This window comes from Amblyomma mixtum, chromosome 1 (genome assembly GCF_055824585.1).
Source record: "Amblyomma mixtum isolate Tamu chromosome 1, ASM5582458v1, whole genome shotgun sequence".
NCBI lineage: Eukaryota > Metazoa > Arthropoda > Arachnida > Ixodida > Ixodidae > Amblyomma > Amblyomma mixtum.
This window is the reverse complement of record NC_143012.1, coordinates 99,466,306-99,490,099: the sequence shown is the minus strand read 5'-3', so window position 1 is coordinate 99,490,099 and position 23,794 is coordinate 99,466,306. Positions and strand designations below refer to the sequence as shown.

The 23,794-nt window shown below is 52.0% G+C and overlaps 1 protein-coding gene across 1 annotated transcript in view; it reads right to left on the bottom strand.

Moving 5' to 3' along the window:
- Positions 1–501: 501 nt before the first annotated feature.
- LOC149367327 (intracellular hyaluronan-binding protein 4.S-like) overlaps positions 502–23,794 on the bottom strand; it is a 41,123-nt gene continuing 17,830 nt past the window's right edge. The window contains exons 6-7 of the mRNA XM_089554991.1: positions 21,133–21,378; positions 502–3,179 (exon numbers count right to left, since the gene is read on the bottom strand). Of these exons, the coding sequence (XP_089411117.1) occupies positions 2,874–3,179; positions 21,133–21,378 (552 nt within the window). The 3' untranslated portion in view covers positions 502–2,873. The remainder of the gene's footprint in view (positions 3,180–21,132; positions 21,379–23,794) is intronic.

Sequence of the window (23,794 nt, the reverse complement as noted above, 5' to 3'; positions counted from 1 at the left end):
TACAGGAGAAGCGAAGCTGATCGGAGTGGATGGCATGAAGAACACGGTAGGGAGCAGTATGGGCCTGGAGTCTGCACGAGTCGCGAGCCTGAGTGAATCGCGAGTGTTTTTGAGTTCACGAGTTCAAAAGAGCCCAGGCCTCTGCGAGTGCAAGTCTAAGTGAGCCCACAGGTTGACCAAAGCTTTGTGAATGAGCCCAAGTGAGCACTCGCAGGTGTGCTTGACAGTGTTTCAGTAAAACGAGAGGACCTAACCCGCTACTGTTTTACAGGTGCATGTAAGGCCATGAGAACCTTATTACCACTCCACGCAGGATTGCTCTGCACGCCAAGCATGCTACAGAAGCACTTAGCACGCAGTTGAGAGCACCCTAGGCTCAAAAAAAGCACCAACAACCTCCACCACTGGCTCTCCTCGTGGTCCCATCGGTGCAGCAAGGAACCACAGGCCTCTTGCATGGCTTGTTCCCACAACACACAAAGATAACCACAACGGCAGCACTTGTAACTGTCTATGACGTTTATTTAACGACATTACTCCCCCACAGTTTGCAACCCTGTTGGGGAGCGAGAAAAAAAAACCCCTCAAGCACCCCCACAAAAATACAAGGCTACATGGCAATCGGAAAGACATCACGCACACGCCATGCCTTTTATTTTCCCCGTTTTTCATGTTGCCATAGCTTCTTCACGTCGTGCCAAAAAAACACACGTGCAATCATTTTTGTGTATGTGTGGGCGCTTTATGTGTGTTTACATTACTTCCTCACCAGCTCCCTCCCCACGTGGCCCGAGGTAGGAAGGGGCCTCGTTTGCTACACGTGTGGCATTTACAAGACGCTCTAAGGCCGCGGCAAAAAAAACAAAGTCGCAAAGCTAGAAACGCATGACGACCCGGACACCTCGCGCCCATAAGAGCGCGACAGGCACACAAGGAAATAAAAAAAAGAGCAAAAAAAAGCTCGCAGTATGAAAAGCAGAATCCACCAAACGAGCACGTGCCAGCCATTTGACAGCAACGCAGCCCGTCCGCGACTCTGGCTCCATGATTTGCCCTCGCAGTGGGAACAACTGCGAGCCAAACAGAATGACACTTTGCCTGCCACTCACAAACCGCACAACACGCACGCACGCACACACGCGACCAGTGTGAAGAGAAGTCCATGTGTATATCGGCGTTGCACGCCACAGCCAGCAACACAAACACGGGCATTGTTTTCAACCGAAAGCACAGGGCGGTGAAACAGGACAGTGCGATTCCAGTCACTACACCTGCTTTTGAGGAACGATTCTCGGCCGTCAATAAGGTGGGTGGCCAGATACCCAAAGCTTTGCACCCAAATCGCCACAATGAAGAAAAGGAAGCAATTTGCCACGGGACGCTGCGGGACGGACCGCCTAAATGACAAACACTGGGCAGGGTAGGTCACACTCGAGCAGCAGACATTTCGGTGAACACCAGAGGACGAATCGAGCAACCGAGATCCATGCTTTGCCAAATGCAATACACATACGCAAAATCACAGAGCAGCCCAAGCAGGGGTGCTCAATCCATCCACTCCGATTCAATCGCTGGCAATCCCTGAACTGCACAGATCGGCCAAACCCATTGTGCCATTCGGGCTTGATGCACAGCCAATATCTTGCACCTATTACACAGATTCCATGCCTCGGGAGACTGCCAATGGTGTGACATCACGTACACGCCGCGCAGCTGCCACCGATGTCACTGTGCGTGATCGACCACCACATCAACCGATAGACAAAAGTGCAAGCGGCAAATTTGACGTGAGGTGCAAAACGCACCACGAAACTGTCATCGACACCATCTCAACACAGAACGAGAGCCTCTCACAGCACAATTAATTTAAAACTGAACCTGACGTGCCACAAATTACAAAAAAAAAAACAACTAGCAAAATCTTCCTAAATGGATGCCACACAGGAGAGGCGGCCGATGGCAAGGAAAAGACGTGCCCGCCGGCGCCCCCCCCTGCCAACACCTGTAGAACAGTTGTACAATGGGCAAAGGCGCCCGTCACTCACGCTCAAGTGAAATGCGCACACACACACACGCATACATGCACGCACGCACACACAAAACCACACTCTGCACAACCAAAACAGAAAGAAAAAAAATGAGGGGGGAAAGCACTGCTAAAAAGGCAGCGGTAGGGGGGAAAGTGATCCACACCGGACGACAACTCCAGCGAGGAAATGAAAGGCATGACTCAAGCTGTAGTCATATAACAGGCGGGGGTACAAGAGGCCCCGTGTTGGCTCCCGGTGCATGCAACCGGCTCTGTGAGCGCAGACAAAAAATTTGTGCGAATGCTGCGATCAGGCAGAGTCGCTCGCCAGATGCACACAACAAGACGAGATGAGGCCACATACATGAATGCAAAAGAAAAAAAAACAAAACCAGGGAAGAAGGTGCTAAGGAAGCAAATGGATGTACGAGGGGAGCCACACGATAAGCAAAGAGGGCCTCAAAGGGAAAGCAGGGCAGGAGGAGGAGGTGGATGAAGGAGGGGGGGGGGGGGGGCACACCTGCGGCAACCAATCTGCCTCTCACTCGCACACGTGTCCAGTGTCCTCCTGGTGGGGAGGAAGCAACGAGGCCGCGCGTAACTGTCACACCGTGTTCTCTTCCTCTCCGGTTGGCGGCGGTGTTGGTCAGTCGAGCAGGCCAGGCAAAGAGGGGGAGAGGAAGAAGAATCCGTCTCGCAGCACACAGCACACTCCAAAACAAGGCGGGGGAGAGGGGGTGGGGGAAACCCGGGATGTCGGTAGTAGCCACACGGAAGAAACGAAAAACCAGAAGACTCCCGCGGCCGCGCCAGGCAGCGGCGGCCGGTGGTAGCGGTTGTCCGCTTAGGCGGCCACGAGTGAAGGGAAGTCGTTCCAGTCGTCCACCTTGGGCGCCGACTGCTTGGGCGGCTCGGCGCCGCCGCCACCACCGCGGGGCCCGTAGCCGCCGCCGCGGGGGGGCCGATCTCCGGCCCGGTCGCCCTCGCGCGGAGGTCCGCGGGGCCCGCCGAAGCCGCCGCCTCGGCCGGGTCCACCGCGACCGATGCCGCGGCCGCCACGTCCACCCCGGCCCCGCCGCTGGTCGGCGAAGTTGATCTCGATGTCCACCACCTGGCGCTGGCGGCCACGGCGCATGTACTCGTCCTCTTCCTGCGACATGGGACAGGGCACAGGCTCAGCACAACGTATGAGAAGGAAGGATCCCTCTCCTAATGAGGCTGCAGCCCCCACAAGATGGTACACAAGAGTTTAATGACCCAGAAATGACATGCGAATCTGCAAGTGCATAAAATGGACAGGGGCCGGTGTGACCACCAAAAAGGAAGAGACTGCCATACCATCCCCCCCGGCAGACTTGCATGGTATGGTGCCCTAAACACACTTTTGACTTGCACGCAACGGCCAGTGTGACGCTAGGCCAAGGGCCCTCAAAAAATAGTCTGGCCACATATCATATTGCTACGGACGCTGGGAGGACGACGAAGTGGTTTTGTTAAGAAGACGACGCTGAGGTGCGAGCTTGTGTGCTGTGAGACTACTCCAAGCCGTCGGTCCCTTGCGTAGCAGATTACCTCTGCTGTTTCCATTACTGCTTCTAGCCGCCACGTATCATTTGGTGGAGGTTGCTAAATTCGATCCCCGACCTCAAGCTGGCTCTCCGCCGTGGCCGCCGTCTCGCCACCATGTCTAACGAGTCCGAGCCATCTCCCTCTCCGTCAACACCGCCAGCGGTCGTCGTCGCCCACCACCGCGAACCGGGCACGTTCTGCGGTACCGACGACGTTGATGTGGACGACTGGCTGGCCCTTTACGAACGCGTCAGCACGCACAACAGGTGGGATCCAACGCTGATGCTCGCTAATGTCATATTTTATCTGACCGGCACTGCGAGAGTGTGGTTCGAAACCCACGAAGAGGACTTGACCTCATGGGACATCTGTAAACAGAAGCTCCGCGACCTCTTCGGAAAACCCATCGGCCGCCAACTCGCCGCCAAGAAGGCCCTCGCGTCACGCGCCCAAACATCCTCCGAGCCATACATAGCGTACATCCAAGACGTCCTCGCCTTGTGCCGTAAAGTGGATAAAGACATGTCCGAGGCAGATCGAGTTGGCCACATACTGAAAGGCATTGCCGACGATGCCTTTAACCTGCTTCTATGCAAAGACTGTTCCACGGTCGCCTCTGTTCTTGAGGTGTGCCGGCGTTTCGAGCAAGCCAAACACCGGCGCATTTCTCACCGTTTTGACCGGCTGCCGAACACTGCTGCTAGCTCCTCGTGTGAAGATCTTCCAACATTGCGGCAGCCTTCCGACCCTGCTAACTTAACCCGTATCGTGCGCCGCGAACTGGAGGCGATGACGCCCGCTGTTTCTTCCTTGCCACTGCCGGACAACCCCTTGGCCCTCATCCAAGCCGTCGTTCGACAGGAGGTTGCGAACATGGCCGTCCCTTCTCGCGTCGTGGACAACGCTCATGCCAGCCCGGACCCTCCAGTGATCGCAGCTGCCACTTACAGTCGCAGCTTCTCGCCTCGGTACCGATATCGCAATCCAGCCGAATGGCGTACCTCTGATGACAGGCCGATCTGTTTTACCTGCTCTCGCGTCGGACACATCTCCCGTCACTGCCGCAGCCGTTGGTCCCCGCCACCTCGCCCCTACTCCTTCGTCGATCGCCGCAACGACTACGGCCCGCGCCGCTTCACCCCACGTCCCGATCCGCTCCGTGACGAGCCCGCTCCGCAAGCTCGTGGGTCCAGCCGCTCACCTTCCCCATTAGGCCGCCGCTCCCGTTCTCCTACCACACGCCGCAGCCCTTCTCCTTCGACCTCCCGCCACTTCTCGGAAAACTAGCCGATGCAGCCCCCGGAGGTGACGCTGCATCATTGACCCGGCCTGAAAATCCTCTCTTGACCCCCGCTGCCCAACGTAATCTCTTGAATGTTCTCGTGGATGGTGTCCCGGTCCTTGCCCTCATTGATACTGGCGCCCAAGTGTCTGTCCTGAGCTCTTCTTTGCGCCGCCGTCTGAAGAAAGTTTTAACGCCTGCCGCCATGTCCATGGTTCGCGTCGCCGATGGCAGCCCCGCTGCCGTGATTGGAATGTGCACTGCGAGAGTCAGCATTGCCGGACGTCATATACCCGTTCTGTTCACCGTCCTGACCAGGTGCCCTCAGGACATAATCCTTGGCCTTGACTTTTTAACCGCCCATTCAGCTCTTATTGACTGTTCCTCAGGCCTTCTCCGATTGGATCTGCCCCTGTGCAATGACGACTCCACCAGCTCACCTCGCCTTCAATCCACCGAGTTTGCTCGTCTCCCGCCACAAGCTGCTGTCTACATCCCTATGTCGCCTTCTCCTCCCGTCCCTGATGGAGACTACGTCGCCTGCCCTATCACCGCTGTGATTCTGAATCGTCACGTCCTCTTTCCCCACACCATTGTCCACATCACCAAAAACTGCACCTGCCTCCCTGTCCTCAACTTCAGCCTGTCCCCTCAGGTACTTCCGACCGGCATTTCACTTGCTGATCTGTCCCCATTGACCGATTGCACAGTCTCTGTCCTGGCTCCTGACCCAACGACTGCCGTATCCAATGTCCCTACATCGCAGCCCTCCAGTGAGGATTCTATTTCCCAGATGATAGCGGCCGATCTACCCTCTGCTGATTCTTCAGCTCTTCACAGCCTCTTGTCCTCCTACAGTGATATTTTTGATTTTGGGGACCGTCCCTTGGGTCAAACCTCTGTTGTCGCCCACCACATTGACACCGGCGAGGCCCGCCCTATTCACAGACGGCCCTATAGGGTCTCCCTCGCAGAGCGCCGTGTTATTCAGGCAGAAGTGGACAAGATGCTGGCCCGCAACATCATCGCGCCTTCGACTAGTCCTTGGGCGTCCCCTGTCGTGCTTGTTAAAAAGAAAGATCAAACTTGGCGATTCTGCGTCGATTACCGCCATCTGAATGCCGTCACGAAGAAAGACGTCTACCCTTTGCCCCGAATTGACGACGCTCTCGACTGCTTGCACGGCGCCAGTTACTTTTCCTCCATCGATCTTCGCTCAGGTTACTGGCAGATCGCTGTCGATGAACGGGATCGGGAGAAAACCGCCTTTGTCACCCCGGACGGCCTGTACCAGTTTAAAGTCATGCCTTTTGGCCTGTGCAATGCCCCTGCCACCTTCGAGCGCATGATGGACTCCCTCCTGCGCGGTTTTAAGTGGACGACATGCCTCTGCTACTTAGATGACGTGATTGTTTTTTCGTCCACATTCCAAAGCCATCTGCATCGCCTTTCAGCCATCCTTGCCGTCTTCCGCCGCGCTGGTCTTCAGCTGAACTCGAAGAAATGTACCTTCGGCCGCCGACAGCTCAAGGTCCTTGGCCACTTGGTCGATTCTGCTGGGATCCAACCCGACCCCGACAAGGTCCGCGCCGTGCGTTCATTTCCCACTCCGCGCTCCTCCGGTGATGTGCGCAGCTTTCTCGGCCTATGTTCCTATTTCCGCCGGTTCATCCAGAACTTTGCGGAAATAGCCCGACCTCTTACCACGCTCCTCAAGAAGGACATCCCGTTCTCTTGGGGACCCCCCCAAGCTGACGCCTTCAGAGCCCTTATCAATGCCCTCACTGCTCCGCCTGTGTTGGCTCACTTTGATCCTTCAGCCCCTACGGAACTTCGGACCGATGCGAGCGGCCATGGCATTGGTGCCCTACTTGCTCAGCGGCAACGCAACAAGCTTCGCGTTATTGCGTACGCCAGCCGTCTCCTTTCTGTGTCAGAGCGCAACTATTCTATCACCGAGCGGGAATGCCTCGCCCTGGTTTGGGCTATTGCCAAATTCCGCCCTTACTTGTTTGGGCACCCTTTCTCTGTTATCACGGATCACCACGCCTTATGCTGGCTTTCTTCGCTCAAAGACCCTACAGGCCGGCTGGGGCGCTGGGCTCTTCGCCTTCAAGAGTACACATTTTGTGTCGTCCACAAGTCCGGCCGCTTGCACCAGGACGCGGATTGCTTGTCCCGTTACCCTGTCGATGCGCCTACCTCCAACGAATGCGAGGCTGACGCCTGCGTCTTATCCATCTCAGCCTTCCGCAACATTGCGCAAGAACAGCGCTTGGATTCTTCGCTATGTTCCCTCATCGACCGCCTCACTGCCAACCGCTGTGATGCGTCCCTTGCCCCGTTTGTGCTCCATGAGAACGTCCTCTACCGGCGCAATATGCGGCCTGACGGCGCTGACCTCTTGCTCGTGGTCCCGCAACACCTGCGTCGCAGCGTCCTTGAGCAGCTTCATGACGTTCCCACGGCCGGTCATCTTGGAGTCTCCCGCACCTACGACAGCGTGCGCCGCCGCTTCTTTTGGCCCGGTCTATACCGTTCTGTCCGCCGTTATGTGGCCGCTTGCGAGCTGTGCCAACGACGGAAGACGCCCTCGGTTCTCCCTCCCGGACACCTTCAGCCGATTCCCATCCCCGAAGACCCGTTTTCCCGTGTCGGCCTCGACCTGCTCGGCCCTTTTCCGGTGTCTGCTATGGGAAACAAATGGATCGCGGTCGCGACGGACTACTCCACGCGCTACGCTATTACCCGAGCGATCCCAACCAGCTGCGCAACTGATGTCGCTGACTTTCTCCTGCACGACGTCATACTCCACCACGGTGCTCCCCGTCACCTGCTCACCGATCGCGGCCGCTGCTTTCTTTCCAAAGTGGTCGCCGAACTGCTCCGCTTCTGCTCCGTCCGTCATCAATTCGCCACGGCCTACCATCCGCAGACGAACGGGCTCACTGAACGTCTGAACCGTACCCTCACCAACATGATTTCCATGTACGTCTCCGACCATCACCGCGACTGGGATATTAGCCTCCCATTTGTTACATTCGCCTACAATTCTACGCGTCACGATACAGCCGGTTTCTCCCCTTTTTATCTGCTCTTTGGCCGCGATCCTTTGCTGCCCTTCGACAGTGTGCTGCCCGCCACCGCCTCCACGAGTCCTTACGCTCGGGACGCCATCGCTCGCGCCGACGCTGCCCGTCTTGTCGCCCGCCAGCGGCTGTCAGCCTCCCAAGTCAATCAGAAACGACGTCATGACTGTCGCCGTCGTGAAGTCACCTACTCTCCTGGCTCTCGTTTTACTCTGGGTCCCTTCCCGCCGTGTGGGCCTTTGTGAAAAACTGCTTCCCCGATATACAGGCCCTTATCGGGTCGTACGTCCGGTGACCGCGGTGACGTACGAGATCACCCCGCTACATCCGCCATCCTCGGCCGCTGCTCCCCGCACCGACATCGTCCATGTGTCCCGCCTCAAACCTTACAACTCGCCGTCTAGCTGGCCTGTGTAGTGCGCACCGGGACGGTGCTTTTGCCGCGAGGGGGGTCATGCTACGGACGCTGGGAGGACGACGAAGTGGTTTTGTTAAGAAGACGACGCTGAGGTGCGAGCTTGTGTGCTGTGAGACTACTCCAAGCCGTCGGTCCCTTGCGTAGCAGATTACCTCTGCTGTTTCCATTACTGCTTCTAGCCGCCACGTATCAATATATACCTGTGTAAGGAACCGACTTTTTTCCCCCAAAAAGTTCACATCAATTTGATGTAAGGGTTTGTTACACGGAGAAAATGTTTTTATTTTTGGGGGGGGGGGGGGGGGGGGTCGAAATTTTGTATCATGCGTCCTAACACAGGCAGCCACAGGCACGCCTGCCTGCGGCAGCTGATAAGCAGCTACAGTAACACCTCGTTAATTCGACCCTCGTTAATACGGAAAATCGGATAATTCGTACAGCCCATCCGGTCCCGTAAAGCACATATGGTTTACGGTTACTCCCGTTAATTTACTCCCGTCAATTTGGACAAGTTTGGCCGTCCTTCGGTCAATTCGGACAGGCGGCGGAGCTTGCATGTGTACAGGGAGGCCATGAGCGCAGTGGAGGTGAGATGATGATGACAGCGAGAGCGGCACTGGTGTTAAACCGAAATGTAGAGGCGCCATCCGCATCGCTGTAGACATCACCCAAGAAGGCAGAGGATGGGTTTTCTTGTTTTTTTTTTTCTTTTTTGTTGTTGCCCTGCCGCGCCGCTGCGTCTCGCCATTTTTCCTTTGTGTATGCGCCATGGAGCGAGGTGTGTGCGTGCTCAGCGTTTTTCTCCGCTACAATCTTGATAACGCTGCGCTTTTCGGCTCCTGCAATGGCTACCGAGGCCCCAGCGAAGCAGCTGAAGTATGTGGCGAAGGACTTGGCACAGAAAGTCGAAATATTGAAGGCTGTGAAGGAGGGAATTCCGCGACAAGCCATCATGGCAAGGTTTGACTTGAAGAGGAGCACGCTGAGCTCGTACGTCAAGAATGAAGCTCAGATTTTGCAAGCTTACGATGGGCAGCAGTTCTCAGACAAGCAGAAGAGACTCCGAACGGCAGCACATCCGAAGCTGGAAGAAGCACTGCTTCGATGGATTGCGTACGCGCGAAACTCGCAGCTGCCGTTGAGCGGACCTCTCATCTGTGCACAAGCAGAAAAATACGCCCTAATGATGGACATTGGAGGTTTCAGTGCATCAGAAGGGTGTTTTGACCGCTTCAAGAAGAGGCATAATTTGGTCTTCCGCAGTGGATGCAAGCATGGAGAAAGATTGGAGGAGTGAGCTTCCGAGGCGCCTCGCTGCTTATGAGCCCTGCAACCAGGGTGTCGAACCGGAACTGCACCCGAACCCGAAACCGGAACCGAACCCGAATTTTCGCCCGGAACCGGAACCGAACCGAACCCATAATTTTTTCGCCATCTTGGAACTGAACCCGAACCGGAACGATTCAAAGGAACCGTTCCGAACCGGTTCGGGACCCGGTTCAGCCCCAGTTTTTTTGCATCCCGGCCTACGTCTTGTTTTCCGACAAAATGAGATGATCTATGGCATAGATTTACCCACCCGTAGCTGTCTGCGCTGGGAAGTGAGAAAATTGTACCCAGTATATGCGACAGCAAACTTACAGGAGATGTGGTGCCTGGGAAGAAGCCTAATTGACCCTTCTGTAATGTACTACCGCCAATTCTAAACACTTATAGAGTACGGTCCACTGTTAAAGGGAACATGCGATCGCGTGGCCTCCGCGCTTCGCGGGGCGCTGCCGCCGAGAACTTGTGGGAATTGTCGGCACAAGACGCATGTGCAGTAAGCATGACGGCTGGTCACTCCGTGCATGCGCCTGATGCCGCCTATTCTCGCCGCATCCAGGCGGCAGGGCTTCCTGAAGCGCAGAGAACACGCGATCGCATGTACCCTTTAACAATGGACCGTACTGTACGTCAGGTTTATGTGAAATCTTGAGTTAGTATTCCTCCCCTTTTACATATTTGCGTCAATCTTTAATCAAATTGTTAGGACTGCTCTAACTCAATAAAGTACTACTGCCGCCGCGGTGGCTCAGTGGTTATGGTGCTCGGCTGCTGACCCAAGAGACGCGGGTTCGATCCCGGCCGCGGCGGTTGAATTTCTTTGGAGGAGAAATTCTAGAGGCCCGTGTACTGTGCGATGTCAGTGCACGTTAAAGAACCCCAGGTGGTCGAAATTTCCGGAGCCCTCCACTACGGCGTCCCTCATAGCCTTAGTCGCTTTGGGACGTTAAACCCCATAAACCATAAACCAATCAATAAAGTACTATAGACACCAAACTTTTGATTGCGTGCTTTCTTCTTTCAAACAATGCGTTAGGCATTGGGGTACATAGAGCACCGCGTGGTGTTCACCAACACATAATAAATAATTTATATTTGAATTTCTTCTTGACCCTGTTTCGGTTTCACCAACATAACGATGGGTGTGACGTGTAGTGGAAATTAGGTCACGTGAGGGGCTATAAAACGGCAATGTAACTGCTGATACGTCGTTCGTTGTAATGATAGGTCTTGAAGCCGGCTGATTTAAGTGCTACAGTGAGTCAAAACAACGCATCAGCGTTTGTATTAGTTTTCCCGTGCCTCACGTGACCTAATGTTGAACTCACGTAACAGCCATCATTCGGTTGATGAAACCGAAACATCACGGAAGAATAAATTCATTTCTAAATAATTTACCGGCAGTAGCCGAATACCACACGGTGATCCATGCATTCTAATATCTATGGCGTCGTTTGAAAGGAGAAAACACGCAATAAACTGGGTGTCTATAGGCATTTTAGTACCGATTGAGAATGCCTTCCTTTTCTTTGCGTCATTTCCCACAAATAGACGAAATATTAGCGTGAGGACCCAACAATGTTGTGATGGTGCAATGTTGTGATGGTGGTTTTTGAGAAAAGGAAATGGCGCAGTCTGTCTCACTTCTTGATGGACCCCTTAACCGCGCCGTAAGAGAGGGAGGAAGGTGGGGATGAAAGAAAGAAGAGAAACAGGCGCAGTAGGGGTGTGCTCCGGAATAATGTCTACCAGCTGCGAATCCTTAAAGGGCAACTGCATAGGTTATAGAAATCGACGAGATTAAAAGGGTCAATTTGTGAAACTTCCAGGTAAAGTATGCGAAGTACTTTTGGCCTAGAATTCGAAACGGTGACGTAATCATCAATTAAAATTGCGACGGCCTTCAAGCTTCTCCGCAGCGCACAACGCTAAGGGGGGGGGGGGGGGGCGCATGATGACGTCATCGAAAGTATCCGTAGATTTCCAACGCAAAAACGCCTTTGAAAGAAAAAAAACCAACGCCACCGAAGTCAAAGCCCGCCGAACGTTGTTTGGCAGCGTTCAACGAGGCACGGCAGGGCGTGGCTGAAGGCAGCAGTAATTTGAAATCATAGCTTGCGTGACGTCACATTGAACTTCGCCGCACTCCACTGTTGCTTTGAGAAGTGCAAAATTTATTCGTCGATTACGTCACTATTTTAAATGGTAGTGCAAAAAAACTTAGCATGCTTTACCTACAGCCTATATAGATTTGAATCCTTGAGTATCGCGAAATTCTCGAAAAGTGGCGCAGTTGCCCTTTAACGTGCACTGGCATCGCGCAGCCCACGGTGCCTTTTGCGTTTCGCCTTCAACAAAACGTGGTCGCCGGAGCCGAGTTCGAGCCCGGGTACACCGAGCGCCCTAACCACTGAGCAACCGCAGTGGATAGTGCAACATTTACTTTTGTGGGCGCTCATTGTCTGAGACAGCAAGTCCTGAATAAAACCCCTCACGATGGGTCTGTAGGGCAATAAAGAAAAAAAAATGGCTCAATGGCTGTGGAGCTCGGCTGCTGATTCCAAAAATACAAAAACCAGCGTGACGTCGAAAATCCACAGCTGGTCTTAGTTAATCTGGAGCCCTCCACTACACCGTCAATCATGTAGCCCCAATGTCTCCTCGACACGTTAAACCCGAGATATTACTACTAGTATTACCAAAAGAAGGATGTATAAATTGGTGCAGCTTCTTTTTCTTTTAGAATCCGCATATTCTTGTTTGCACGCGACGGAAATAAGCAACGAAAGGCGGGCTCTTGGCAACGGTGGAGATGTACTAATGAAAAAAAAATAAATACCGATTACACCAAAGGACAATGCGGAAATACATGCGCTCGCTGGCATGCGATAGTTATTCCGCCCAGAAAGATGCTACTGCGATGAAATGCAACTACGATGAAGTGATTTCGTTATGCCGATTCGCTGAAATCGTTCTGCTTTTAAGAATTGCTGCCAGTCGCCAGCGCGCGGCTCCATCCGCTGTTCTCGCACTGCTCGATCTTGAATTCTCTGTCTGGCGACTTATATCTACTTCTCGCAGTCATATTTGCCGTTCTTAGTGTCTGACACGACAGGCTTATGCTTTTTTGGAGTTTTTTGCGTTCAACGCTTGGGCGACTGAATACGTTGAGCCTTCGCAACAATCTGCCTCGGCTATATCGGGTACAGGTGGGTGGAGAGATGGGTGAGTTTTTTAAGGTGCATTTTTACCAGTGAATGCTCTGATGTACGCCCACCGGAGTGTGAATCAAGGATGGAGGCTACACGTACGCAGCGAAGTTATTTTTGGGAAAGCAGGCTATACTGCTAACGGAGTAAAATGAATAACTAAAAGAGTATGCATAGTCTAACCTCTGACTCCGAGCGGGGTTCGTACTAATGGCGGCGCAACAGAAAACTTTGTTTACAGATGCTTTAAGCTATTCGGCTATCTTGTAGGCTTTTTTTATGGTTGTTGCATGGAATATTTGGAACCTCTCTGACCCTCCTCATGCCTTACTTGACCGTGTCGATTTCAGCGATCTCGGCATAAGGCATGCCACCATAACTCCCTGTCTCCGCCCGCACATGCTATGCATATGCTATGGGGTTAAAAGGGGGAGATAAACATGTATTCCCCGTTTAAGCGCGGCTGACACAGTTCAAAACCGCGCTGACCCCACCCCGTGGTCGCGTACGCTACTGAGCGCACGCCGACCACGGCGGGCCTTGCTCTGCGGGAACAAAGGAACGACACACTGGCTGACACAAACAAGGCATTTATTGCTATAGCAACAATAACGCCAGCTAGCAACAAAATACACTGAGGAATCTAGGATGTCCGACTCACCAGCACGGCTACGAGCGAACGTCCGCCCACGGTAGGGCAAAGGGAACTCCGAGGTCGAGCGGGACGGGCTCGGCGGGAGTAAGTTCCGACCGAGAGGCGCCCGTCGACGAAGAGCGAAACGTCTGCTCGCTTCCCGATCCCAGAGAGAAGAGAGCTAGCCTTCCCCCAACGTTAATAGAACTAAACTCAGTTGCCAAACCCAGAGCGGTTTCGCGGCGCCGCCACCACTGGCTGCTTTGAGTGGCGCTGCAGTCGTACCAGGCTTCAGCCGGTCCGATCAGTTGCTGTACGTGCGCGCATGTCGTAGAGTGTTTCCGCGACGCGATTGCTGCTGTGATCGTTGTCTTTGTGTTACCGTTCACTTGCATGCAGAGTTTCAGGTGTTGTATCTGTCATGCCTACGTGCTGTGTGCCGGGATGCACGAGCGGTTACAAAAACAAGACTGCGAGGCATTTTTTCGCGGCTCCTCGTGACGCGGATCTCCGCACGGCATGGGATCAAGCCATTCCCCGTGTTGACAGAAAACTCTCCGACGAATCACGTGTGTGCGATCTTCATTTCCATTTTGAAAGGAGGGTGGTTATAAGAGTTTCTTCACCAAAGTAGCATATTAGACATCTACTTGAAAGGTGGAGATCAGATCATCGCTCTTACCAGCTTATCTAAACGCGAATGTCTGGCTGGCATTGGTGCAGTGTGTTTTAAACATAAATTAGCAATAGCTTCAGAGCGCAAAGTCCCGCATTTATGGCACTCAAAAGCAGACCACAAGTACCTACGATTTCTGTGGTGCAGTTTTCCGAAATAAGCAGATTTTACGCACAGCGTCGTGAATGATTCCGCGCGCTGCTCACAACCCGAGCTGCGAAGGCAGTGAACTTCCTCGGGTTCCTGTGTCGTCAGTTTCTCTTTCCCTGCAACAGCGAGGATGTCTGACGCCAATTCCAGACAAGAATTTTCAGTATTTTGAGTTTACCGCTCTCAGTGTATTGATCCTAGCGTGCGCTGCCGTTCCAACAATATTTTTCGATCCTTCACGCAGTGCACTACTGCTGGACAGAAATACAGAGATACTTTTACATTTTATTCACAACACATTTTGCGCATGCATCCCTCGACGAGGCTCCACTTACCCCTCTCGTTTTTTGCTTCTTCCCCATTAATAACATGGGTGTACGTCTTCAGTATGTCTTCTTCGTGAAAATGAAGATCGCACACACGTGATTTGTCGTAGAGTTTTCTGTCAACACGGCGAATGGCTCGATCCCATGCCGCACGGATATCCGCGTAACGATGAGCCGCGAAAAAATGCCTCGCAGTCTTGTTGTTTCTGTAGCCGCTCGTGGAGCCCGGCACACAGCACGTCGGCATGGCAGATACAACACCTGAAGCTCTGCATGCAAGCGCACGTAGCCCAAAGACAACGATCAGAGCAGCAATCGCGTCGCGAAAGCACTCTACGACATGCACGCACAGTAGCAGGCAGACATTCGCGTTTAGATAAGCTGGTAAGTGAACTTACGATTAGCCTTGCGATCATCTGATCTCCACCTTTAAAGTAGATGTCTAATATGCTACTTTGGTGAAGAAACTCTTATAACCACGCTCCTTTCAAAAATCATGACCGCCCGCAATTTCGGCCAACGGTATAGCATTGGCTATAGGCAGCGATGATCTATCACTCGAGTTGCTGCAGCAAAGATTTGTGGCATACTCGCCGCACAAGGTTCAGAACTGACTGGTGTTATTACGATAAACATCGGTAAGTGCGATATTTTGGACGCCAGTTGCTCGACATTCCCGAAGGCTGCATGCTACGACGCTGGGCGGCCGGGCCTGCGGCGTCTGCTAGCGGCGGCCAGCGGGAGCCTGTTTCGACGACAGCGCCCCCTCGCGCTAAAATTTGCGGGCCGCTTCAGCCGCATGGAGAAGGCGGAGAGTTTGGCAACTTAGTTTAGTTCCATTAACGTTGCCTTCCCCTGCGCGCGAGCGACCAAACACGCCATCCGTGGCGCTGCTGTCGCTGCGACGCGAGCGCCCTCCCCTGTTAGCTAGAGTAACCAAACTAAAGGGAGTGCTTTTCGGGGGCAGCTAACAACAGTGGGGTGCAGTGCGGGAAAGTGAACGCAGGGGACGAAGGCGTCCCCACAATGCATACCACGCGACTAGCATGGCCAGCAAGGATTTCAGAATTATCGAATCGCTGTTGTGAGTTGATCCGCGACAATGGTCAGTAGCTTCGCTTTTGACGATGCCCCTTTCTCACGCGCACCGCGCTTCTTCCATTCGGGATGCTTTGCCGAGCCGGCGAACACGTACGCAATGATTGCCCTCGTTGGCCATCGACGCGGGTTTGGCCGGCGGTTACTTACTATTTTAACCGTGCCTTTTTTAGCGTTTACAGTGTTACCGGACGCCGGACTTAGCGGTTAGCGCTGCGCACAGCAGTGCCGCCTTTTAATTCCATTTCTGGGTTGACATGTTCTTTCCGGGGCGGCGTCGTGAAGGTTGAGGGGCGCTATTTCATTTGCGTGCTTAGCGGAAGGACGACCTCTACAACCTCGGGGTAGTTCACCGCGCCACCTCGTTCGCTATAACCGAGTGGTGTGGCCAGAGTTGCTCGCTGTATGTGCGACGGATTTCCGTTGCCCTTATGCATATTTTCATAGTGGCACCACACCCGCTCGCAATAAGCGAGCGTTCGTTATATCTGCGGCCATTAAAGTGGGCTCCACTGTACATCCGCTGACTTTGTTTTAATACACCAGTATCAAGAAAGTCTAGGTAAGGCTGTATATGTATGGGTAGAGGAAGTAATGCCCGATCGCAACATTTGTCATCTGCCTTGTGGAGAGGCCGTACAGGTAAGTAAAAGCGAAGAGTGAGAAAACCGAATGAATCAACACTCGCGAGCATGTCCAGAAAAGACAGGCGAGCACTTAGTCACCTATTAAGCATAGCTGCCAGAAAGGGGTTGTTTGTGGCTTTGGAAATAAATGCCTGAAACAAGTTGGTGGGCAAATGGTGCATGCCAGATTAACCCCTCCGTCTCAGTCTATAAGTGGCGGAAAAAATTGTGTGGACGCAAAGGTTGCATTTGATAGCGCCCCAGGAAAAGTAACAAACATTCTATCACAAACAAATTTCTTACTTTACAATAGCGAGAAGACACGATTAACTGAGTTTTAGAAGATACTGCGCTATAGGGGCTCAGAATATATAATGTGAGCCACAAAGGCGATGACGAGTAGGTGATTTAAATAGAATATGTTTGGTAAGTTCTGCATGTTAGGGAGAGCCAGTGCTCCCACGAGGCTCTCGTTGGGTGGGGGATGGGCGGTGGAGGGATTCTCGAACATATTCTTACCATGTAGTAAAGGAGGGGGGGACTGGGAAGTCGGTTTCGGGGTGACGGAATGGTATCTGCCTGTATATGTATACGTGCCAACACATGACAGTTTCGTTTCTCAGTAGTGCGCGGGAACGTAGAGGGCACGTGCGGCGGAAATTCTGGTGCCCCGTAAGTACACTGCGTACGAGACAGTACCAACTGACTAAAGCTTCAAGGGAGACCTATTACTCGCGCTACGGGGTCTCCCAACAGGAGGGTCTTGTAGATGCAAAATCCATCGGCTTTTCGTCCTACACCTCATAAGGTGGATTATAGCGTATATACATAGCCGATTTCCATTAATTTCGAGTTCATTTCATTTTGCGGCTCTTGCCGTAAACTCGTCTTTTTGCCGCGGACAATAAATAAAATAGGTAAAGTGAGAACATCTCACATTAAACAATTTTTTCATGCTCAAGTAACGCAGTAAACACGACAAAAGGAAGACGGGAGACGACACGAGCGCAGACTAACAACTGGTTATTTTATTCTGGGAAAAGTATATAAACGCGCAGGACACTGGAAACAACCCCAAAAAAACAGAACAAAGGTTAAAACTTAAAAACCATGTGGCGCATGCACATCACACCCTGACGTCTTTTTAACGAAATTCGAAGAGTATCTTCCACAGCAGACGGCACTCCCCTATATCCTGGACCTCACACAACACCAAGAAAGCCTGACTCCTTATCTACCAAATTGATAGATGGTGAAGCAACACACTCATCGGCTTCCTTCCAGATCCCATTGGCCTCGACCAACTCTTACAAATGTAACGGGGTTATTAAACAGGACACTTGTCTTATCTACTGGGGGAAGCAATCGTTGCACTCGCTGCAATGCAAAGCCAAGTTGTAGACACCGCTACTTTTTTCACCCATCTGTGATGTTCGAACAATTGCTCATTGCTTCCCCAATTAGGAAGACAAGTCTCCTGTTTAATCACCCTGATCGAATTTGTAGGGAGATGGTCGAGGCCTTTATGATCAGGAAGGAAGCAGATGAGCGTGTTGCTTAACCATACATCAATTTCATTGATAAGGAGCCAGGCTTTCTTGGCAACTGCGTGAGCTCTAGGAGATAGGGGAGCGCCGTCTACTATAGAATATAGTCTTCGAATTTTGTTGAAAAAGATGTCATGACTCGACTATGATGTGCATGCGCAGTATGGTTTCTTTAGTTTTAATCTTTGCTCTTCTGTTTTTTGGATTGTTCACGGTGTCCTGCGCCTTCATATATGTTTCCGAGAATGTAATCACCAGTTGTTAGTCAGCGTCTGTGTAGTCTCCAGACTTCCTTTTGTCCTTTTTCATGAACCCTTAAAAACTAGCCCAGTTTTATGTTCTTGTAAACAAATCTTTGGATTTTTTATTTTGTACCGTGATGTGCAAGAAAAAAGAAAACGCATAGCAAGGTTGACTGAAACCCCTCGGCGTTATAATTTTTTTTTTGTCCTGAACCCGTTTGAACCCGTTTGAACCGGTTCGAGATGGTCCGAACCGGTTCGAACCGGAACGAAATGGCCCTCTGGAGCCGAACCCGGAACTGAACCCGAAAGGCGTGAACCCGAACCCGAACCGAACCCGAAAATATGCCGGTTCGACACCCTGCCTGCAACGTATTTTAAGGGGAGACGCGGGTCTTAGAACAGTCAAAAATGGTCAAAAAATCGATTTTCAGCAAAACTCGTTTTCGGAAAGTTTGACCTTTCGAGCCCCTATTCTCAAATTATTAACGCTAAATTCGGTCGGGAAATGCGATAAAATGTGCTTTCAATATACCAAGGCAGCCACGAAATGCCCTCAAAAGGGCGAAATTTGTTCGAACTTCCCGCGCGCACCACGGACGCTGCAGCCGGCCGATCGCCACCATCTTGGGCTTGATTTGAAGCTGTTTTCTTTGTGCGCAATTCGCGACTTCTCAAAATGGCGTCGCTCAAGCGAAACGGCTGCCCTGGCCGGTTTTCCGAAGGCCGTTTCCGGGTCGCTGATTGGCTCGCGCACGGCGCGCTTGAAAAGCGCGCCGTTCCGCGCCTGCCATTGGCTGGCGTGACCAGCGTGTCATTTTTTTGCTTTCTCTTTTGCGTTCGCTGCCGTGGCTGCCGCTTCGTGCGCGTCTGCTTTTGCGCTTGTTTTTTCTCTTCGCGCCGCATTTCTGCTTTGTGCCTGGAGTTTTTCCATGCGATCGAGATGACGGGAGACAGCAGACTTAAACCGTGCACGCAACGAGCTTTTGGAAGCCGTAAGAAGCGAGCGTGGAACAAAAAGCCGAAGGCGTCGGCCACATGTGCGCCGTCGGGAACTGCGTTGGAGCCGGTGCCGGACTCGCTGGATCTGCCGGGAACGTCAGCCATGCTGCTCGCTGATGACACCGCGGGACCAAGTTCCACCACGAACTGCATCCTGGATCACGGTACAGTTCGTGTTGATGCCACGTACTACTCAGCGGCGGAGCAGGCGCACGCGAAGTCTGCACTGTCGGAAAAGTCAGCGACCCAGCGAAAGTTCGAACTTCTTGGCGTCAGCGCGGAGTGCCAGACCGGTGATGCTGGTACTGAGTTTGTGATTGTGGATATGAAAGTTTTGAACAACTTTTTCGCGCAATCGAAGTGCGGAACCTGCGGCACTGGAAGTTTGACTTTGAGCAAGGCAGCAGACAAGGAGTACGGCTTAGCTGTAAAGCTCCAGCTCGTCTGCGGCAGTTGCAACTTCGAGAAGAAGCAGTTTTCTTCCCCACGAGTAAGTGGAACTGCCAACATTACTCCCTTCGAAGTCAACATGAGGGCCATGAAGGGCATAAAGACGATAGGCAAAGGCGTGACTGCCCTTGCCGACTATTGCGCCTCTATGAACCTGTCGCACCGAGGTCTGCACCACAAGACCTTTCAGGGACACCTGAAAACTTTGATGAAAGCCTGCGAGAGCACAGCGACTGCAAGTGAAGCTGCCAGTGTGGCAGTCATCAAGGATCTGTACAGAGATTTCTTGAACCCAGTTGGGAATATTGACGTTATTTTTGATGGTTCGTGGATGACCCGAGGTCGTAGCTCTCACATAAGTGTGGGCTGCATTGTTGAGCTCTACACTGGTCTGGTGATCGACCACGTTGTTTATTCCAACTTTTGTCTCGGATGTGCCGTGGGACCACAGCCACAAGATGATGGGTACTGTGACTGGCTCACCACCCACGAGTGCCAGCGAAACATTGACTGTAACTCTGGCCGCATGGAAGTGGAGGCTGCGCTGACCATGTTTCAGAGGTCTCTAGCTAAGCATGGTCTGCGCTACACGACCGTCCTCTCTGATGGAGACAGCCGGACTTTTCATGCTTTATCAGAAGCAGAAGTGTATGGCTTCATAAAGGTTGAAAAGAAAGATTGTATCAACCATGTCCATAAGCGAATGGGGACTGCTCTGCGGAACCTGGTTGACAAAAAGACGGCTTGTCCTTCCTCCTCTGTCCTTGTTCCTCGTCGCAGCGCTGGTGAAGCTGTGAAGATGTACCAACTAGCTCAGGTCACGGTTTTGCTCCGATTCAATCCCGTGGCCTTGGAAACAGCAGCTCAGCACCAAGCTGCCACTGAGACAATCACAGCGGGCCAGCAGCCTTGTCCGTAAGCTTCACACACCAGGTGACGAGAGGACCAGCGGTGGAAACGGCGGATCCCCGCCCCTTCACACAACTACAATAGGGGATATTCAAAATTCCGCAAGTGCGCTTTCCCGCATAGCAATGTTGCCCCAAACAAGATGGCCGACTTCGCTATAAAGGAACTACGTGGGCTACAGGACAGGCGCTAAAGGTGTGGATAGAATGTAAGAAACGTATTTTGGAAGAATCAAACAAAAAAACCAGTCCTTCTTGCTTTGTTTCAGCTGGAAACGCATGGTCAGCCATCTTGTTTGGGGCAACATTGTTATGCAGGAAAGCGCACTTGCGGAATATTGAATATCCCCTATTGGCCGCAAGGTTTCACCCCGCCAGGCCTGTGGCAAGCGAGGAGACCGCCAGGGCCACAGGAAGGGGCCACTGGGGCACTATGTGCCTGCAGGTTCGTGTCTGGCCGATAACCGGGACTGCTCTGGAGACAACCAGGGACGCACAGAGCCCCCTGTTGGCCATGCCGCCTCCAACGCTCCCTTGGGAACCAGACCCACCTCGCTCTCCTCCTCCTCTTCCTCGTCGCCCTCCTCGTCGGTGACCTTCTTCTTGAGGACGTACATCTTCTTCCACTCGGCCTTCTCCTCGCCCCCCTCACCGGGCTTGCGGATGTTGAAGCTGGCGCGCGACCGCTTCTGCTCCTGCTCCCGTTTGTACTCGTCCAGGGTCATCTCCCGGGCGTCCGCCTCCGCACTCTCCGCCGCCGCCGCTGCCCCCTCCTCACCGGCTGCACCACTGCTGTCCTTGCTGCAAGGGAGAGGGGGCGAAATTCACAGCACTGGCCAGAAATCACTTCATCACCACCAGCCTGACTACGCCCACTGCAGGGCAAGGGCCTCTTTTCCCATGTCTCTCCGATTAACCCTGTCCTTCGCCAGTTGCGGCCACTGTATCCCCACAAATTTCTTAATGTCATCCGCCCATCTAACTCTCTGCCGTCCCCTGCTACGCTTGCCTTCTCTTGGAATCCACTCCGTTACCCTTAAGGACCAGCGGTTATCTTGCCTTCGCATTACATGCCCTGCCCAAGCCCACTTGTTCCTCTTGGTTTCGACTAGGATGTCATTGACCCTCGTTTGTTCCCTCACCCACTCCACCCGCTTCCGATCTCTTAACGTTGCACCTATCATTTTCCTTTCCATGGCTCGCTTCGTTGTCCTGAACTTAAGCTGAACCCTCTTTGTTAGCCTCCACGTTTCTGCCCCATAGGTGAGTACCGGTAGGATACAGCTGTTGTATACTTTTCTCTTCAGGGATATTGGTAAGCTACCATTCATTATCTGACAGAACCTGCCATATGCGCTCCACCCCATTCTTATTCTTCTAGTTATTTCCCTCTCATGATCCGGACGACATACGTAACAAATAATGCCTGTCTGTACATGTCTGGCAGTGTAACTAATAAAAAGTTACACTAGAGCGATACAGGGCAGGTTAGATACACTCCTCTCACTCGCTAATCTCCACAAACAAGAATACGTATACCCTCATCGCCATAAACTGCCTTGGAAAGTGCCTGTCACACACACAAGTTATGGCCGCCAACGCATTGAATACACACACTCCCCCACACACTCAATGACTTCGCGAAGCAAGATATAGACATTACGGCACTTAACAAAAACGACACAATGCAGTTGTTTGTTAGCGACCATTAGTGTAACTAGACGCTATTCTTAGATACTTTCCTTTTCGTTGTGATCTTTTTTTCCTTGTGAAATGAACAGAAATTAAGCTGTTCCAGAGCTGACATTGTTGCCAGGGTGGTTCGAGCTTTGTCAAGCTGCTATTGTGCAGCTTTTTCTCCTACCCCCCTTTTTCGCCATGTACATCTTATTTTGGTGAAAATAAAATTGATTGATTGATTGATTGATAAGCTAAATAAGGCTGTGAGCTTCCCCTCGCTGCCAAGGAATTCAGCGTTCCGTCCCGCGTGCTCCTTTCTTTGTCCAGTGTATTTCGCATTGAAAAAAAAAATGCATTTCAAAGGAATGCAAAGGAATTCAAAGGAAAGCAAAGGAATTCAAAGGAAAGCAAAGGAATGCAAAGGAATTCACTTCTGTGCTTCCTCAGAATCGAGGCCCTCACACAAGTGCAGCCTAAACCTGGATGCAACGAAACTTTACGCAGCGAATTCCTCAATGCTACAAATTCCCCACTGAAGCGCGTGTATTTGAGACCATCATGTAACAAAGGTATTGCGGTGGTTGACCTTGATATCGTGCTACGCCAAATATCTGCTAGCTTACACAGAGTTACGAAATATGGCAGAAAAGTTTCACGACTCTAAAGCATGAACTGGCATGAAAGGAATGCCTACTACCGGACGTTGCACAAGCCGCGGCGGTGGGGGTGGCAAGTCTATCAGCGCAATCACCAAGCGTTCCTCCACATTTATTACATTCCAGTAACGGAGTTTTCTATAAGCATTTTTAAGGTGACTCCACCTACATTCATTTCTTATATCAGGCATGCATTTTGCAAGGTAATTTCGACTCTTCTCGCGAAAACGGCACATAACGAAAACCTGGATGTAACGAAAAATCACGGACTTGTCTCAATTTCATTATATCCTAGTGTATAACTGTATATACGGCATTTGGAATCGGCACACAAGCTCCCTTGAGATTTCATAGCTCTGACTTCATTTAAAAATCTGCTTATTTTTTGGCCAAAGACCAGGCTCCCCCAGCAAAGCAGGCACACTGTACAGCTCCCAGCCAGTGCGCAACAGAGCAAGGCACAACATCATGGCCATTAAGGGGGGACATGGGTCTTAGAACATTTTTTTTTATTTACAGACCAAATGCAATGAAACTGCACAGACTTATTCAGTGTTTTCTGCTGATTTCAAATATGCAATTCGTTTATTTCTAGGCCAATTTAGTTCCTGAGATATTAATATATATCATGCCATTGTGTGCTCAAACAATAGAAGAAAAATGGGCCACCAGAAATTTAATTTTAATATGTGGGGTAGATACTACAGTGTGTGAGGAATGCAACGCTGGAAGCAGTTTTCAGTTTTTTGTCCGTGTGGACAAATGGGCTTAATAGTTAGTTTCATGTGTGTCGTGTTTTCTGGCACTGTATGTCTGGTTAACTCACTTGAAAACTAACCATTAAGCCCATTTGTCCACACGGACAAAAAACTGAATA